The sequence below is a fragment of the Ictalurus punctatus genome, chromosome 19 (genome assembly GCF_001660625.3).
Source record: "Ictalurus punctatus breed USDA103 chromosome 19, Coco_2.0, whole genome shotgun sequence".
Taxonomy (NCBI): domain Eukaryota; kingdom Metazoa; phylum Chordata; class Actinopteri; order Siluriformes; family Ictaluridae; genus Ictalurus; species Ictalurus punctatus.
Window position 1 is genome coordinate 10,256,623 of NC_030434.2, and position 19,815 is coordinate 10,276,437.

General features: G+C 41.4%; 1 protein-coding gene across 2 annotated transcripts in view; it reads left to right on the forward strand.

Annotated features, from left to right (window-relative positions):
* The window catches only part of fgd6 (FYVE, RhoGEF and PH domain containing 6), a 50,436-nt gene that overhangs the window by 16,906 nt on the left and 13,715 nt on the right, over window positions 1-19,815 (forward strand). For both annotated transcript variants that reach the window (XM_017494133.3, XM_017494132.3), the window contains exons 3-10: window positions 6,442-6,556; window positions 8,601-8,668; window positions 10,619-10,649; window positions 13,164-13,315; window positions 14,003-14,159; window positions 16,092-16,179; window positions 17,782-17,832; window positions 19,327-19,385. In XM_017494133.3, the coding sequence (XP_017349622.1) occupies window positions 6,442-6,556; window positions 8,601-8,668; window positions 10,619-10,649; window positions 13,164-13,315; window positions 14,003-14,159; window positions 16,092-16,179; window positions 17,782-17,832; window positions 19,327-19,385 (721 nt within the window). The remainder of the gene's footprint in view (window positions 1-6,441; window positions 6,557-8,600; window positions 8,669-10,618; window positions 10,650-13,163; window positions 13,316-14,002; window positions 14,160-16,091; window positions 16,180-17,781; window positions 17,833-19,326; window positions 19,386-19,815) is intronic.

Consider the following 19,815-nt stretch of genomic DNA (forward strand, 5'->3'; position numbering starts at 1 on the left):
ATTAGGGCTGCAGCTAATGATTATTTTGATAATCGATTATTCTGCCGATTATTTCTTTGATTGATCTATTAGTTGGCTTAAAAGGTCCATTTTTTTTTTTTTTTTTTTTCTTTCTGTATTTTTTCGAACAAACGTGTCATTTCCCATTCGGAAGTGTCCTTCGAACACTGTGCACATTGAAGGCTATGGAAAAGGTATTAAATGTATCTACGTGAGCCATGCTACACATTGTGCACAGGATTTTAAAAAATATTAACAAAAAAACGACCGATTGTCCACGAGCTTTAAAGCAGATGTTAAATCACTATATTAAAAATGCTTTTTTAAAAAAATAAATAAATAAATAAAAGCTCAAACTGATTAACTGGTTACTGAACACTGTAACATTACTTTATTCTGTAAATTTGAGACACTTCGTACATTTCTATACAATTACATGTTATGACCCTGTTACAGTTACCGCTCTCATAAAAACACCATGCGTTTAGTTTCTAAATATCGCTAAATATAGCATCAAACAACACATTTGATCAAAATGAATATTTTAGTCAGAGTTGTTGCGATTCCTTTCTATTGCGCGCTGTTTGACTGCTGTGCATGCGTGGACTCGCGCGCATTCGGTGGAGTTTCATGGAGGCTCGCTCGCTATCAGAATGAGCCTTTATTTAACATGGAAACGCCGGCGTGAATCTGTAACAGTTACAGATAAAGATATAAAGGTAAAAATGTCATTTCTGCGCTGAAGAAAACGCGTCTGGAACACATTAATCAGCATCCGACACGACGAGCCACGTTAATACACTCACGAGTTTATCTGAAGAGCTTAATATAAAACATTCTCATGGTTTGGACGACCTGGATCGTGCACTTTTCCCGCAGCAGCTCACTCTCTAACCTCCGCCGTCTCTCAGATGGGTTTTATTCATAGAAATGCGTTTTTCACCGTCGTGAAGTGACGTCACTGAAGGGGGTTATCCACAAACAGTGCGTTTACATGGACAGCGATAATCCGATATGAACCCGATTAAGACGATACTCTGATTAAGAAACTCGCATGTAAACAGAGATTATTGATGACCTTAATCTGATTAAAGTCAAACTCGAAGTAAACACAAATGGAATTAAGACGTGTGGAGGATTCCTGTTTTAGTCGCGTTACAGACGTGTACACACCTTAATCACACTATTAACGTCGTGTGAGTTTTCACCGCATTGTGCGACAGGACACGCACACACACGGCAGCGCTCGACCGTTTTACGGCAAACGGGAGCACGGCTGCGTCCCAAACCGCATACTTACCTGCTGTATAGTAGAGAAATACGTGTATATCGGCTACTATATAGACGGTAAGTACGTGGTTTGGGACGCAGCCCACGGCTTCAAGAAGTCATGTATTTGCACGTACAGCACGACAAATAATTAACTGCACTTTTCATTAAAAATGAAACACACAGAACTGTATACGGTTCCATAACGAAGACGAACTGTACGTCGATGCGTGAAATTCTGGAGGGACGTCGGACGGCGTGGCGCGGTGACGTAATGACGTGTGCGGTTAATCGATCTATGTTCTATAACACGTAAAACAGGAACATGACAGGAGTATTCTAAAAGCGACTCGTGTAAACACCTTAATCACAATACTGTCTTATTCAGAATAAGATCAATAATTAGATTACCGCTGTCCGTGGAAACGTAGTCAATGATGTCACAGACCCAACTAATCCGTAATGAAATTCGTTATCAATTATTTTAATTATTGATTTTATCGATTAGGTGTTACAGACTTAATATGCGTGTGTGTTTGTGTGTTTTATATATATATATATACACATACATACATATATCACATATACATACATACAGTCATGGCCAAAAATATGGGCCCCTGCATTTCTGTCCGATATTGCACTAGTTCTCCCAGAAAATTACAAATGCTTTGGTATGCTCCTGTTTATTTCTTTTGTTTGCACTGGAACAACACAAAAAAGCCGAGAGGAGAAAAAAAGCCCAATCTGAGACGTTCCAAACACGGACTAGACTTTATTAACACTTAATATCCTGCTTTCTTTAATGACACACAAACATTTTTCTTTAAGGTTTTAATTTGTGCTGGAAAACTAACGTTCGGAAAGCTAAAACGTTTTTGTACTGACTCCATAATGTAGAAGTCATCAAATAAAAATCTATTACGACGTCTGTACTAAAAAAATCGGGTGCCTTGGACTTTTGCACAGTACTGTATCTCCTCAGTCAGACTTTTTTTTTTATTTTTTTAAATGCAACACTACGGTTTGTTAGTAAACCTATATGGTGTGATTTGTATTGTATAAATGCCTTCATGATATGATAATTTTGTCATATTGCCCAGCCCTACTACATTATATTAATCACACCTCCATATACACCCTCTATATTGGTGTACTCATTCTCACAGCTATTCTTTATCGGCTCATTCTGTCTGCTCCAATACAGGTTGCTTGACCATTTTTAATTTTCCAAATGTATTTATTTATTTATTTGTTTATTTTAAAAAATTTGAGCGATTACCTCTATAACTACTGGTTTAACTACAACGGCCATCTTTGTGTCTTGGTACACAACAAATATTGGTTATACAGCGGTTTACGTACAGCTCTCAGCTCAGGTTAGGTCTAGCTCCTTGAAACAAAAACTGAACTCTAGCGCACGTTACAAGGTACAGTGCATCCGGAACGTACTCACAGCGCCTCACTTTCCCCACGTTTTGTTACGTTACAGCCTTATTCCAAAAATGGATTCATTATTTTCCTCAAAATTCTACAAACAATACCCCATAATGACCACGTGAAAGAAGTTTGTTTGACGTCTTTGTAAATTTATTAAAAATAAAAAAACAACAAAAAAAGCACACGTACATAAGTAAACGGTGAAGCGCCGTGAATGCTTTCCGGATGCACTGCACATCTATATGTTTTGCACATTCTTGTTACTTAGACTTAGAACTTAAGTCCAATTGTATTGCTCGGGATTGCTCACAATTCCACTTTTAGGGTCAGTTTATAATTTTTTAAGGGGATACCTAGGTAAGTTATAGTTATAGCACGCAGAACATTTCAGGTCTGAGACTTCTCTTTTTTTTTTTTTTTAAAAGTTATATTTTTTATAAATTCCCCTCACTTTCCGATTGAATATCTCTGTTGGGGAACCAGATACAAACCTGAAGTTTTCACAGAAATAAGTCCTCTATAGTAACATTCTACTGTAAAAATTGTGAGTTTGAGCATTAAAGTTTTTTTTTAAAGGAGTTCTTGCGTGAGTATAGTGCATATACAGGACATTTCCTAATCCTACTTACAGGTTGTGATTCAGAGGCGTAAGATGGTCCAAATAAAGTGGGCACAGCCCCATCTTTCTTTGAATGAAAAATCATTTTGAGGATCCCGTGTTGACTTGAGCTAGATTTGAGAAGCAGTCGTCAGTGAAATGACGGGAACACAAACGAAGGTCGGAGTTGAACTGCTGTGGTATCGTTTTAAAATGAATTCTAACCTCCGACGCTTTACATCCTCAGCTTTTGTGAGTCCCTGCAAAGCAGCGCAGAAAACAACGTCTTCTAGATATGAACCTAACTCTTTCAGGGCGCAACTACAACTTTAGTGTTTGAGGGCGGGTCAAAGTACACGTTGTTCGCGAGCAGCCGATGAAGACAAGAGGCGGGTTTTTGTTACAAACCTACGTAGGTTAGTACAGGAAGTAAGTCTGGAATCACTGACGACTCGTTTCAGCTGTTCAGAATCGGTTATTTCTGTTGGGAGTCAATAACCCCGTTTGTCGTGCGCTTTGATTTTTGAAACCGTGCAGACTTTTTACATTCACAAACAGCTCTATAACACACGACATGAAAGGTAATGCATGAAAAACCGTAATAAGGGTGCTTTAAACCAAGTATATGAGGAAAAAAAAAACAAGTGGTGGTTGTTCAATGGCAATACATAGAGGTAATCACTCCAAACAAAACCAACTTTACAATTATCGGACAACTTGAGAGGGACCCTATTGATGGCAATATACAGTGCTGTGAAAAAGTATTTGCCCCATTCTGATTTCTTTTGTTTTTGTGCATGTCTCACACTAAATTGTTTCAGAATTAAAACAGAAAATTATATAAAACAAAGGCAACCTGAGTAAACACAAAATACAGTTTTAAATGATATTTATTGAATCAAAAAAGTTATCCAATACCAACTGGGCCTGTGTGAAAATGTATTTGCCCCCATAGTTACTAATTCCCCAAATCTATGAAACTGCATTCATAATGGGGTTCAGCTGGACTAGACGTAACCAGGCCTGATTACTGCAAACCCTGTTCAATCACATCAACACTTACATAGAACTTTTTAAACAGCATGAAGTTGGTTAAAAGGTCTTACCCAGTAACACACGATGCCAAAGTTGAAAGAAATTCCAGAAATGAGGAAGAAGGTGATTGAAATACATCAGTCTGGGAAGGGTTACAAAGCTATTTCAAAGGCTCCGGGACTCCGAAGAGCCACAGTGAGAGTTATTATCTCCAAATGGAAAAACTCAGCGCAGTAGTGAACCTTCCCAGAAGTGGCCGACCTTCCAAAATTCCTCCAAGAGCACAGCAACGACTCATCCAGGAAGTGACAAAAGAGCCAAGAGCAACATGAAAGGAACTACAGGCCTCTCTTGCATCAATAAAGGTCACTGTTCATGACTCCACTATCAGAAAGACACTGGGTAAAAAGGGCATTCATGGAAGAGTGGAGAGGTGAAAACCACTGCTAACACAGCAGAACATTAAGGCTCGTCTGAATTTTTCCAGAGCATACCTTGATGATCCTCAAATCTTTTAGGAGAATGTTCTGTGGATTGATGAGTCGAAAGTGGAACTGTTTGGAAGACAGGGGTCCCGTTACATCTCCAAACACAGAATTCTACAAAAAGAACATCATACCTACAGTGAAGCATGGTGGTGGGAGTGTGATGGTGTGGGGATGCTTTACTGCTTCAGGGCCTGGGCAACTTGCAATACCTGAGGGTATTTTCTCTACAAGAAAATCCTAAAGGAGAATGTCCGGTCTTCAGTCTGTAAATTGAAACTCAAGAGCAACTGAATTATGTAACAAGACAATGATCCAAAGCATAGGAGTCAATCCTAGTCCTAGAAGTAAGTGAACCACTGATCTCCAGTTATCTGAAGCGTTTGTCTGCAGTGATTGCTACTAAAGGTGGCACGACCAGATTTTAAGTTTAAGGGGGCAAATAGTTTTTCACATTGGTCACAGGTTGGATAACTTTTTATTTATTTATTTTTTGCTTCAATAAGAAAATAAAAACTGTGTCGTGTGTTTACTTTGTTTTATGTTGTATTTCGTTTGAAGATCAAAAACGTATTTAGTACGAGAGATGCACAAAAACAGAACGAAAGGCTTTTTTTCACAGCACCGTGTGTAATAATACGAGATAAATTCATGAAATAACTAGCCAGTGTGAGAAAGTGTTGTTTTATTGATGCTTATTTAAGAAACGTGAATGTTAAGATATTTAATATTTGTTTTTTTTTTATAGAATGTTAAGACTCTTTAATAACACGTTTTGCCGTGGTGTTCTTAATGGGCTTTAAAATGTACAGGGTTTGGAAGAGGAAGACTTCAACCGTAGGACAGCACTGTTGTATATTTTACCAACCAGTTGGATACGACATCCTACAGCTAAATATAAGCACTTTGTTTGTTTGGACTTGTTAGTATTTTGGGGACTGGTTTGGAAACGACACTTGTTTTTGGCAGTTTTGGAAACCCTGATTAGCAACAGCCTCGGGCATTCACTGAAGCAATAGGTTTCTTTCAAAATTACATCACACCAGGGGCTGCCGAGTGGCGCAACAGGAAAGCGGTCAACCCATTGCCAGGAGATTGCACGTTCGAATGCAGATGAGGCAAGGCAGCAAAATTGGAATGCCAGTAGAAATCTGCCTCTCGTGTCAATCACAGTGACGCCGGCCAATCGTGGCCTTTGTGAGCTCGTGAAAGGGGAAGGGGGCGAATAGCGCTTTCCTCCGAGTGTGTTACGCTGCCCTGTGATACAGCATGAGCAGCAGTTTGAAAAAGATGTGCTTGGCTGACTTCACGTGTCTCGGAGGAAGCACGTTTTAACCTCCATGTTAACTGGCTGGTGAGTAGGAATTGGCAGGACAAAAACATTTTTAAAAAAAAAATAAGTAAATAAATACAATTAATTAATGAATAATAATAACAAAAATCACACCAGGACCGAGCAAAAAGGCACATTAGTACAGTAAATTCATGGAGGGTGTCACTATCCGTTATTCTCTGTCTAAAGGATAATGTTTGTTGTGATTTCGATGATTTCAGTTCAGCACGCGCGTATGTGAATCGGGGCCGATAAATGCGTCCATTGTGATTTGCTAACAGGCCTCATTTGTCCGGTGACCTATCGGAGGAAGAGGAGGGGCTAAGCTCGAACGAGGAGGACGACAACAGCTCCACCTCCAGCAAGGATGAAATGGACCAGTCAAGAGACAAAGAGGTGAGACCGAGTTCATTCACAGAGCCTGGAAGTGCAGCGTGGATTCATTTGAACTGCAGCCAGACAATGTGAAATATAGAGTACGCTTGATAATCAGGGTTATTTATTTTGATCATGTAGCCGATTTACAGTATTTATTGTAATATACAAACAATATAAATGTGCCCTCAAAAGGGTTCCTGAGATCCGGTTATGTACCGTAGATGCGTTTTAAGCTCACTCTACACGCACATCCTGTAAAGTTATGTTAAGCATGTAGTAAATGAGCACCTTAAACACAGTGCTTCCTGAATTCAGACTATATATGTCATTTTCTCAGATTTCGGTTTTCCCCACTGACACACCTGGATAATTAGTGGTTTGTGAAATCCTTTAAGAATCTCATGTTGTTACCGTACAGCTATGCGTCAATGGCTGGGCTGTATTCAATGCTCAGATGCTGGAGGTTTATAAAAGCTTACCTCTCTGGGTATTCCAACTACTCTGAGAATGAAGTCTTACTCCGTGAATATTTATCTCCGAGGAATTCTGGAGACGTTAATGATGCAACAGTCCCAAAACTGTAACTTTTACAAATGACAGCTAGCAGAACGCTACCCAAAGCCGTTATTTAAGCTCAGAGTGATTAAAAATAGCCTCAGGGTGGAGAAGCCTGCTTATTACACATGGGTGATCCCGCTGATTATTTATTTATTTATTTATTTATTTATTTATTTATATTTATCCAAACCCAAGTAATACTAAATCTAGTACTCCAATACTGATACTTAAAAAAAAAAAAAATAGATAAATAATAATAATAAACCACACACACTGGAAATTGTAAATTCTGATCAATGTTGACATAAAGATATTTATAAGCCTTTGCCTTTTTTTTTTTCTTTCTTCTTCTTCTTTTTTTTTCTTTTTTAAAGCATAGTAATGTGATCTTCCATAAACTAATAAATAAATGAATCATTTTCTCATGCTGTGAGTAAACTCAAGCTTACTCCTACTGTGGAAACGTTCCAGGTTTGTGCAATTGACACGTAATTACAGATTTTCGCTTCTAGATCGTAAAAATCTTTAATAAGTAAACTTTTGGGCGGGTGTGGCTCAGGTGGTAGAGCGAGTCGTCCACTAACCGTAGGGTCGGCGGTTCGATTCCCGGCCCACGTGACTCCACATCCCGAAGTGTCCTTGGGCGAGACACTGAACCCCAAGTTGCTCCTGATGGCAAGCTAGCGCCTCGCATGGCAGCTCCGCTACCACTGGTGTGTGAGTGTGAATGAGAACCAGCGTAAAGCGCTCTGTAGACCCGCTAAGGTTAAAAAAAAAAAAGAAAAAAAAAAAGCACTATATAAGTGCAGACCATTTAGCAGTATTTTTTTTTTTTTTAACGTGATTCACAAATGGAAACGTGCTGATGAATACAGCCCAGTGTCTCATTATCAAAGCGCCTGAACACCAAACATTAAAAAACATGAGAAAACACACAATTTTAACCACCGAGTTCTCGTTTTTGTTCAAAACGGGGTGAACATTGTTGCACTTTGGTACGTGGATACATTTCATCTTAAAAACGTCAACACTTTTCAGCGTGTCTGCTAAAAAGGGTTTTTTGAACAAACCTCCTTCTATTGTTCTCTCTCTCTCTCTCTCTCTCTCTCTCTCTCTCTCTCTCTCTCTCTCTCTCTCTCTCTCTCTCTCTCTCTGTGTGTGTTAACTATTCTCTGGTTAAATCACACACACACACACACACAGACCGTGTGAGAAACAGGAGGTCTACTCAGTCAAACTGTACTAATGTTGAGACAGACCTTGGATCCATATAAAGACCCTCAGTCCCCCCCATACACACCCACACACACCCATACACACACACACCCCCACACACCAGTGTGAGGGTGAAGTCAGGGAGTCTGCACTGATATGAATCTGTGTGTTGTCATTCACCTGAGATGGTTGGATGCGATGAGAGTGTAAGTGTTGCAGTATTGCGCTGCTATAGCTGCGTATGCCTGCTGTGATTTTGATGCGTGTTTGTGTGTGTGTGTCTCATTAGGAGGTCGAGAAAGCAAAAAGGAATAAAGTGGTTCACATTGCCATGGAGATCATGAGCTCCGAGAAAGTGTGAGTAAAACCATAGTATTTGTGTACTCGTGAGTTGTCTGTGCGTAAAGGCGACAGTAATAAGTAGCCGACGGTTTCACGTCGTTTGCCGCTCGCTCCGAACGTAGTCCCATCAGCCGAGAGACGTATTCAGCGTCTGAGATTAGTTCTGTACCGGAGCTACAATCACAAACCAAATATCCTTTCATGAAAAAATGTGTCTTTCACCTAGAAATGTGCATGCGGTGTTTGATTAGCTTTTAGAGAAGTGTTCCATACATTATATAAGGTCTAATTATGTACCTTAAGTTATCTGTAAAAATACGCACCTTCAAGGTACGTAAAACCGTGTGCCCTCGATCGCGCCGTAATTTAGTACCTTTTAGTTTTGAAATTGTATGTGTTGGTTTATGGGTGCATCTCAATCAGCTCCCTAGTTGACCGATCAGGGCGTCGGCCATTTTAAGGGCTGTCTCAATCGCAAACTCTTTCCAGTGCACTCGATCGTTTGCTCCCTAAATAAATCCCACAATGCACCACAAAACCCAGGGAGCAGCGATGCTCACCATGTTCAACTCTGGGTGGGGGGGAAAAATGGCGGTCAGACTCTCAGGCAACTTCTACAAATGTAAGTAGCTTGTTATCGTTGTTGTAGCTCTCATACGATTATCTGCGTTAGCGATTTATCTTTATTTGGCGTTCTCTATACGGTTTGTTTGAGTCTAAAGACTTTTAAGCGTTCAATGATTCAAAAATTTTTTTATTTTTTTTAAAGATTCACTAGCTAAGCTAACAAATGTAATATTTCCTGTGTCCTTACCAGTACCCGAACTCGTGTACACCATATACCGATTCCCCACCTAGGGCGCTAGGGAGCCGATTGAGACGCACCCTGTTATGTTTTGAGCGGGCGGCCATTTTGGACAACCAGAAACACTTTGGCTGCGTCCGAAATCGCATACTATGACAGTACGCACTAATAATCAGTATGTGTGTGTGTCATGAATACAATCCCGGACGTACTACATCCGCCATGTTAGCGTCGTCATGTGACCTTCGACGTCGCAAGAAATCTTCAAGTTGACAATTTATTCGGGTATTGTTAAACAAGTCCCGTTTAAGCAAGGTTTCATTCTTAAAGAGAGCCGACGCTGTCTTACGCGTCTTTTTTTTTTTTTTTTTTTTTTCCCTGAGCTCGTCCGCACCGGTCCCATTGCATTATGGGATTGTTTGACTCGCGTAGTGTCCGTCACTTGCACGCTGCGAAATCTCGCCGGAAGCAGTATGCCTTCTGGGTATTACCGTTTCTCGCCTACTATATAGTAGGTAAGTATGCGGTTTCGGACGCAGCCGTCGTCTTTAGCGCAACTTCAAATCGCTCTGCCCAAGACAAGAAGTGGAGTTATGTAATGCACATCACACACACACACACACACACACACACACACACACACACACACACACACAGACAGCCTGGGACAGAACTGTAGTGAAAAGCAGGAAGTGATATACATAATAATATTTTTTCTTTCGTAAATGCAGACTCTCCATATAAACGGAATATCATATAGCTTAACGTTGTCTTCGGAGCACGTATGGAGAGTCGCGCATGGATTCATGGAGTTTGAGTGAGGTTACTTCTAATACGTGTTAAATACATTAACCTCATCGCTCCTATGCAAAACATATGCAAGTATCAGACACCTAAAATATCTTCACTGATAGACTGACTACATCGGGGATACCTTTCTGTTCTCTTACATAAATCCAGTTCTTTGAACTTTTTTATATACTCTTTTGTAACTCTCTGGTATACTCAGCTGGCTGAGCTACATTTAGTGATTTTAAGACGATTTTTTTTTTCTTCAGCATCGCACTATAATCTTTTTGCCATCGTGTCCATCCTTCGTTAATATTATACTGCTTATATATAGAATGGATATAACGGTTGTGAAAATATGTCTGTTACAGATTTGTGGATGTTCTGAAGTTGCTGCACATTGTAAGTAAATATCAATCATTTCTCAAAAAAAAAAAAAAAAAAATTCATGAGTAAATAGATTTGAAGGCCAGAAAAAAAACAGATAGGATAAATGTTTGCATACATATGTAATAAACCCTACTTGCGATTTATGATTTTTTTTTTTTTTTTCCCCTGCGGGATTACAGGAAGTGCTGTAGCACAGTATAAACACTGATACACACCTGTGGTTTTATTTCAGCCTGTGCTTGTAATGAGTGTGTGGAGGAGTGCACCAGGTTTAAACATGATCAGAGACAAAGGAAAGAGAAGCGATGAATTAAAGGACAAAGAGGAGGGGAGGGGGGGGACAGCCCAGAATGAAAGCGCGCGTGTAGCGTAGCAAGAAAACAGCAACAAAAATAGAGAGGGAAGGAACAGAAGGCAAGACGTGGCGAGACAAAGGAGGGAGAGACGGAGAGATTTTTAGGAAAGAGGTCACACCCACCCCCTCTGGTGCCCACGCAGTTGGCCATGATCCCTAACAGCTGCCTTTAAGAAGGTCATGTGTGTGTGAGAGGGAGGCAGAGAAGGGAGTAAGCGAGAGATTATCTTCATACCAAAACTCCCCTGGTCGTTTCCTGTGCAAACTGATCCACCGAAACTCCGAGCCTTTTTCCACTGCACAAAGTACTGAATCGTTTGGCACCAGGAAACTGAAACAGTTCTTTTAAAATAAATTCAAAAAGTGTATTTATCGGCTACCAATCCGGTACCGAGCATTCTAGTTGTGTGGTTTTGGTACCTGCTCAAGAATGGCACTAAGACCGGAGTTGGAGGCGGGGCTTGCGGCACTGATCATTGCCGATTGGTTGCACATACTGTGCTCAGACAGTCAAAACAAGCCAGGTTCAAGCACAACAATGCTCAGTATTTCCAGGCAAAGGGCGATCCCAAAGACTAGTCAAAAGATCAAGGCAAAGGTCGAACACCAGAATAGCTGCACCGATACGAAAGACTCGGAAGATTGGCGAGACTTTGCGTTGTGGGAATGTTTGCATGTGATGTGCTCGGCAGTCGTGGAGTGGCGGGTGAGCGTCTTGCACTGGCGTGGAGGTGAATAGTCCCTGCATGATACCCCTCGTAGCAGAACCAGGGGGAGGAGTCGGAACCAGAAGTCCAGGATGTGCGTGTTTGTTCGTGCTGTAAGCTGTCTCGTGGGTTAAGGTTAGGGATTAGAGTTATAGGCTTATAGGAAGAGTTGCATCAGGTCCGAGTCCAGCCCCACACCTTGTGCTTTTGGTTCTGCATTTTATTTTATTTATTTTCTCTCTCAAAAATTGTGCCTTCACAAAGCAGACATTTACTACACAAATTCAGGGCTTTGGTTTTGTTTTAACATTACGGGGCGGGAGGACTTCACTGAACGTGATCACACCGTTACGGTGTGTGGCGTCAGCTGGAATTATAAACACTGTAATTTCACCGTTCTGTAAGCTTATTAATGTTGAAGAGTTTTACACACAGTCTTTTTTGTTAGTATTTTCAACACAGTACACTTTCCCGATCAATACGGAAACGATTCAAATGCTCAAACTTATGAGGAGCTCATAAGCTCCTGCGTTCCTGTTTACACAGTTGGACTAGATAGTATTGCTGATATAGAAGAGAACCGATTCACAATCGCACTAACCCGGCGCCACCCGGACGAGCTTTCTTTCCCCGTGTCGTCCCGGGGAGTTTTTTTTTTCCCCTCGCTGCCGAATGTGTATATTTTCGTAAAGCGGCTCTGTGACGATGTCCATTGTTTCAAAGCGCTATACAAAACCAAAGTGAACCGCGTCGAATATTTCCCTTGCAGCTGATATAACGCTGGTTACTCCTTAACATCCCAGCGTATTATTCAAGTCTTCATCTTCAAACATATTAAACGCATGTCGTCAGGAGAGTCAGTAAAGTCACGTACGTCTGGAATCGACAACCAGTGTTTAATCTAAGAATGTAGTTGCTTTCAGTGTCACAACTACAGTTCCTGGTGGAAAATGAACTAGGGGCCCCAGGTTATGTTTTTGAATGTGCAGTGGAAGAACACCTTAAGAGTCAAAACCTACGGTATTTCCGTGCGTTCTCTTTAAAGCAAGTTCGGGTTGTGCGTTTTGGCTGCTGTTATTTTCCGAGCTGTCGAATCGAGTGTGACTGCGAATTCTTTTTTTTTTTTTTTTTTTCTTTGGTGAACGTCTCAGACAGGGCCACTCCTCTTTGCCATCTGTAGCATATACACCAGGGCTGTGTAATCTTATCTGCAAAGGGCCGGTGTAGGTGCAGGTTTTCATTCCAAGCCACACCTGAGTCTATCGAAAGCCAAGACGAACTGAGCGGCACCTGCTCGATTTCAAACGGAAACCCGCGCCCACCCCGGGACTTTGCAGATATGATTGGACACCCCTGATCTAGACATTATAGCACGTATTGATGTTATCGTGTACCTCGTGTCGGACTGTCGATTAGTATTGTAAGGTGAAGCGCTCGTCTGTAGACTCTCGGTTTTCTCGACAGGACTTCCGGGATGCGGTTGCCAAAGCGACCCGTGCCAGTGGGAAGCCTGTGGTGGAGGAGCGGGTGCTGAATCAGATCCTGTATTACCTGCCTCAGCTCTACGAGCTCAACAAGGACCTGCTGAGAGAGCTGGAGGAGAGAGTCGCTCACTGGTACACACACACGCACACACTCCTAGTGCACATGTTGGGAACAGCTAGCCAGTATTACATTTCCATAGAAGCAAAATCGCATAACCTTTCATCATGCTGTTTACACAATATTACATTACCTGGGTCTCTGCGGAGTCGGAGCTGGCGTTTCTCAGCATCGTGGGCTTTGATTTAATTTGTTCAAAATTCTCAATTGATGCATGGTTTTATTGCCAATTTTAATATACTGTGTCTAAGCACGTCGGGCCTGCGTAAAGTTAGAGCTATTTGTGCCTCTTTAAGAATTGAAACCTAATTAAATGAATGAATTGTTTTTTTGGATTTTTTGGAGTCGGTGAAATTTCAGTAATTGGACTGAATGTGAGTTCTAGCGCGAATATGAGCGCTTGAGAAATTTCTCGACATTTGCGATTCTTCCAACACCGTGCTATGAAGCGACGATAAACCGTACGGACGGTAACGCCTCCTGGAAAACGATTCTTGTTGTTTGTTGTTGTTGATTTTTGTTTTCTACTGAAAATAGATGAAGCGACATGATGGCAATATGATGAAGGTTTTGCTTTTCAGTGGCGCATGTTATCCTCATGTTGGCAAGAAGAATACAACGTTCAGCATTGAAATAAATAAATAAATAAATAAGCATCGTCTTTAACTTTTTTTTTTTTCTGCGCGATCCCAAACACACAGGTCGGATCACCAGAGGCTGGCCGACATCTTCGTGCAGAAGGGACCGTATCTGAAGATGTACTCTACATACATCCGAGAGTTCGATCGCAACGTGGCTCTGTTGGACGAACAGTGTCGCAAGAACCCTTCTTTCGCAGCAGTCGTTCGTCAGTTTGAGGTAGGCTTGTACGTTTGTGTGCGTTTCCGCTCGTCTTTAAGGAGACGGTATGAAGAGCCGCGGGAACGGATCGCGACACCCGGAGATGAGTTTTAGCATGTTAGCACTTCCGGTCCCATCGTCCCGAAGTCGATGGGTTTTTGGGTAAATCTCTGAAATAAGGTCTGTGGTTGACACGAGCTCGAGACGTTTTCACGTTTTATACTACGACGTGAAATACATCAGTAATACCCCACTAGTGATTTTTTTAAAGATTTTAGGTGTCTTGAAAAAGACGGTTGCTAACAAGTGGGACTACAGAGGTTGTCGGGGAAATCAAACGCCATCACGCCAAACAGGAAATCTCATCTACTACAGCTTAGCTCTTGCAAACTTTCCAACTTGTAGATTTATCTTCTGGTATTTTCATGAACCTTTGTTGGTCACGGAGCTTATTTTCTGCAGTAATCTACAAGCCAGTGGAAAAATCCTGTTGGATTTTCCTCAAGGGAACCAGGGTGATGCTGACTTCCGGGTTGGCCTACAAAAATACCCCATCCCTGCAGCACTCTTATTATTGTAGTGCAGTGTGGCAAGTTTTTAGTTTCAATTTATCTACCCTTCATAGGATAAAATGAAGGAGACAATGAATTTTTGTTTCTATTAATTAGACATTTTATGTGTTCGGTTTCACAAATGATCGTTCATTCGTTTATCTTCAGTAACTGCTGAAATCCTGGGCTGCGATGAAAGTCCAGTGGTTATACGACTGGACTTCCAAAGCAGTTTCCTGTGGAACTAATGAAGTATATCCCTTTGCTAGTTTCCTAAAAGAGAAGTCATCGACTCCTGACGTGACGTCATTCACACGAGCAGCCTATAAACGGTCTCTGCCACGTCACGTTTGTTCTCTAGCCATTCCCGTCATCTCGGGTGATGCAGGTGTCCTGGCGGTCCTCCACTGTTACATGTGTAACCTTCCTGTCTACTTCCTTTCATCCTGGACAGGGGTGGGTCTTGATACGTCCTGATAGTGCATCTGGCCAGACCATAACAGACAGCACTCATAAATAGTGCCAACGTCATAGTTCATCGAGACAGAGAATTACTCCATGGTGATGCTGCCCCTTGTTGAGGAGAAGAATAACACTGGTGTCTTTGTGGATAAAAAATTGTTGAAAATTCAGTGTCACAAAGCAAGGGACTTATTATTTACATGGATCTAAATGGCATCGTCTAGGCCTGACTCGAAGAGACCGCTGTCCTGTCCTGCCTTTTGTTGGAATTTATATGAACATGTGCGTTAGTTATAATATGTGCGCCTATAGCTAGGGTTGGAAGCCACCGAGGCTAACTTACCACAGCTCAGGTCCTCGAAAACATCGAGCCAGCTCAAGCCATGAGCACCTGGTCGGCCAGCTCAATCAAGACTAAGGTGGTGTTCATTTTTTTTTTTTTTTGGGGAGGGAGGTTCACGGTATGGGCTTAAAACAAATCCTCAAACACCACAATTCATTCTTTTCTCCTTTTTTGTACATAAATAGTCAAATAGAGGTACATTTTACTTCTTGCCTCTCAAAATATGAGAAATGTGAGGTTCAAACTTCTGCACTCAACTTGTGCTAATAATATAGTAATCATAAACTGGTGGAAATTTCTGCCTTGTTTAATTATAAACATATCACATTTCTGTCCATCCACTGCAGCCTGGGTTCGAAATGATTGGTCTGAAATAACGATTGGTTTAACGCAGAGCTTCTCAGGCAGAGCTCGCAACTTTATATGCTGCTGCGCTAGCGTCAAGATCGGGCCTGTTCGAGCAGGAAAACCTAAAAACATGCAAGGCATGCCTTCCCTGGAGCTGGAATCGTCTGCTGTTAGATTGATATCGGGTTAAAATGAAAAATGCTGAATACTGCAATGTTGTTCTCGCTCCTCTCTATGTGGTGCTAGACGAGTCCTCGTTGTGCCAGTCTGGCGTTAAAGCATTACCTACTGAAACCGGTGCAGCGGATTCCACAGTACCGACTCCTGCTGACAGGTACACGACATGTTGCAGATTACAAGATCTCAAGCACTGCCATTTAAAGTGACTCTGAACTTTATGAACAGTTTCCATAATTATGTTACAGTTAGTTACAGAGGTAAGTAATTAGTTAAGAGGCTGTAAACAATTGTCATTTAGGCCCTGATAAACGAAACCATGCTGTAGAAATGAAGGAATGTGTACTTTCTTTTTCCCATGAATTGTGTGGTCCTCACCAACGTCTATAAAAGAACCAATAACCTCAGGTGACACCAGATTTCAAGATGCCCCCCCCCCCCCCCATCCTCATCCCCCTCCGCCCCTTTTCCTACTTCCACAATCATTAAGAGTATGATTAGCAGCCAGGTCTTACTAATGCAAGATCACTTAATCATTAAGAAGTGTGACTACCTTTATAAAAGCAGACCTTTTGGCAGATTGGTGTTCTGGAGCACTCGGGTGTGTGTCTACATCATGTCAAGTAGAAAAGACTTCAGCCATGACCTCAAAGAAGCAACTGTTGCTGCTTTTCAATTTGGGATGGGTTATAAGGCCATCTCCGAACAATTTGAGATTCACGATTCTCCAGTGAGAAGGATTGTTTACAAATGGAGAGCCTTGAAGACAGGTGCCAATCTTCCCAGGAATGGGCGTCCCAGCAAATTCGGTCCCAGGTCAGACCGTTTTAATGCCCAGAGTGATAAAGAAAACCCCAAGAACTACATCATGTGTCCTACGGGTCTTTTATAAGGACATGTCGATGTTTGTTCATGATAGTACAATGACGGTCTTCAGAAGACTGAACGAGTATGGCTTTCAGGGAAGGGTGGCTATTAAAAAACCCCTTCTCTCTAAATATGGAATATGGAGTTGACATCTGAACAAGGCAGAAAAGTTCTGGAACATTATCCTTTGGACTGATGAGACCAAGGTGGAGATGTTCGGCGTTAACCAAGCACAGTGTATAGGCACATGGTGATGATTTGGGTTGTTTTGCAGCTACAGGACTCGGGGAAACTTGCAGCCATTGAGACCAATTTATATCAGAATATTCTTGAGACAAATGTCAAAACAGAGGCCATCTGTCCAGCAGCTTAAACTGGGCCGAAATTGGGTGACAATGATCCCAACACACCAGCAAGTCAACAGTGGAATGATTAAAGAAAAAAAAAATGAAGGTGTTAGAATGGCCAAATCAAAGTCCACACCTCAACCCCATTGAGATTCTGTGGCAGGATCTTACGAGAGCTGTGCTTAAACTAATGCCCTCAAATTCAAAGACCTGAAGCAATGTTGTAAAGAAGAGTGGGCTGAAATGTCTCCAAAGCAATGCGAGAGACTCCTTTTATAGGGTTTTTGTCACCTGAGGTTGTTGTTGTTATTATTATTATTATTATTATTATTATTATTAGAAGCTGGCTAGAACCACACAATTGTTATTTAGGCCCTGACAACTAAAAACATAGAATTGAAGGAGGGTGTACTTTCTTTTTCCCATGACTGCATATATCAAGATAGGGTAACGATCTTAATAAAATGAAGTATGACGGCATATTAAGGGGGGGGAAAAAAACCCTTCTAAAATGCACACATCATAATAGTTTTTCTGCCTTTCAGATTATTTGAAAAATCTTCCTGAAGACTCGTCCGACTACAAGGACACACAAAGTAATGACACAGCACACACACACAACTCCTGAACTCGGAGATACACGAGATGCACAGCAGATTTGAAACCAATACCTCACCCTCCAATATTTCCAGCGAAATTAGGGGCTTATATAAGGAATCAAACTTGACAGGGCATGCTGTTAAAGGAGATGAATCCATGGCGAGGTGGTGCGATACCCTCCAAGGTGACGTGGAGGACCATTACCACCCTGAATTCCAGTGTCTCGCTTTAACAGCATGCCAGTCGTGCTTTACCGGTCTTAAACACTAACCATTTCATTATTAAACAACAATTCATGATTTTTAAACATTTAAAATGACAGTTAATGCTATGGGACGTCCACAAGACAAGTTAGTTCCTGTTATTGCTCAGGGTATAGCAGCTATAAACAGTCATTCCCTTCTCTGTCTTTATTTATTTTATTTCTTATTTAAAGTTAATAAGCCAAGGAAAAAAAAAACCCAGCTTGTCATATTAGACAGAAAGCCTCTGTCCTGGAGACTTTCCAATGATGGAAAACTGACACCCGAGACTCCTCCCATAAATGTTTAATAAGCATCTAATTACAGAAAACTGCAACTTCCGCTTATACATTTTTTTTTTTTTTTCTTCTTTGTGAAATAACCCAGTTTTAATCCAGTTTTTTCTTAATCGTCTTTTAGATTATTTTCGATGTTCCGCTCTCAGTCCCTGTGTTTGAGCTGTTACTATAGAAACAAACAGATTAGAACAAGCGCATTAATATATTAACGTGGGGCGGCTGTGGATCAGGTGGTAGAGTGGGTTGTCCACTAACCGTAGGGTCGGCGGTTCGATTCCCGGCCCACGCGACTCCACATACCGAAGTGTCCTTGGTGTAAGACACTGAACCCCAAGTTGCTCCCCATGGCAAGTTAGCGCCTCGCATGGCAGCTCCGCTACCACTGGTGTGTGTGAATGGGTGAATGAGACACGGTGTAAAACGTTTTGGATAAAAGCGCTATATAAGTGCGCCATTTACCAATATGTACCTATTTTTGTAATTACAGGTGGAATTACTATCAGAACTGCTGTTAGAGAAATTTAATCAAGACCAATCACGTTCAAGAATTTCATTCAGACCAATCAGGCGTGTTCTCTTTCCGTCTGGTCGCCTTTCCCTTGCCTGTTGTGGTCCATGAGTTTACTGCCGCAGCCGTTTTAAAAATAAATAAATAAATAAAAACGTTTGCTAGGTATGATCTATGTAATGGCAGGCTGTGATAATGTGTTTCAGAGGCATTCACTAGGAAGTGTTATTACTGCTGCCCATATATATATATATATATATATATATATATATACATAGCTAGCACAATTTACAGAGCAAATAGTGAATAAGTGAGCGAGGGAGAGATTTCAGACATGGCAAAAGGTGTAAAAGCAAAAAAGAGGAATTAATAAATCCTCAGTCTGTTCTCAAGTAAAAGTCCTTTTTTGTCTTGTTTTGTTGTTGTTCTGTGTTTACTCAGCTGCCCTTGGGGTGGTGAAGGAAGTTGCGAATCACGCCAATGACATCATGAAACAAGGGGTAAGACATTACGCACGCAAACACAGTCGGTAGGTTTAAGTGGACAACGATAATCCGATATGAACCCGATTAAGAAACTCGCATGTAAACAGAGATTATTGATGACCTTAATCTGATTAAAGTCAAACTCGAAGTAAACACAAATGGAATTAAGACGTGTGGAGTATTTCCTGTTTTAGTCGCGTTACAGACGTGTACACACCTTAATCACACTATTAACGTCGTGTGAGTTTTCACCGCATTGTGCGACAGGACACGCACACACACGGCAGCGCTCGACCGTTTTACGGCAAACGGGAGCACGGCTGCGTCCCAAACCGCGTACTTACCTGCTGTATAGTAGAGAAATACGTGTATATCGGCTACTATATAGTAGGTAAGTACGCGGTTTGGGACGCAGCCCACGGCTTCAAGAAGTCATGTATTTGCA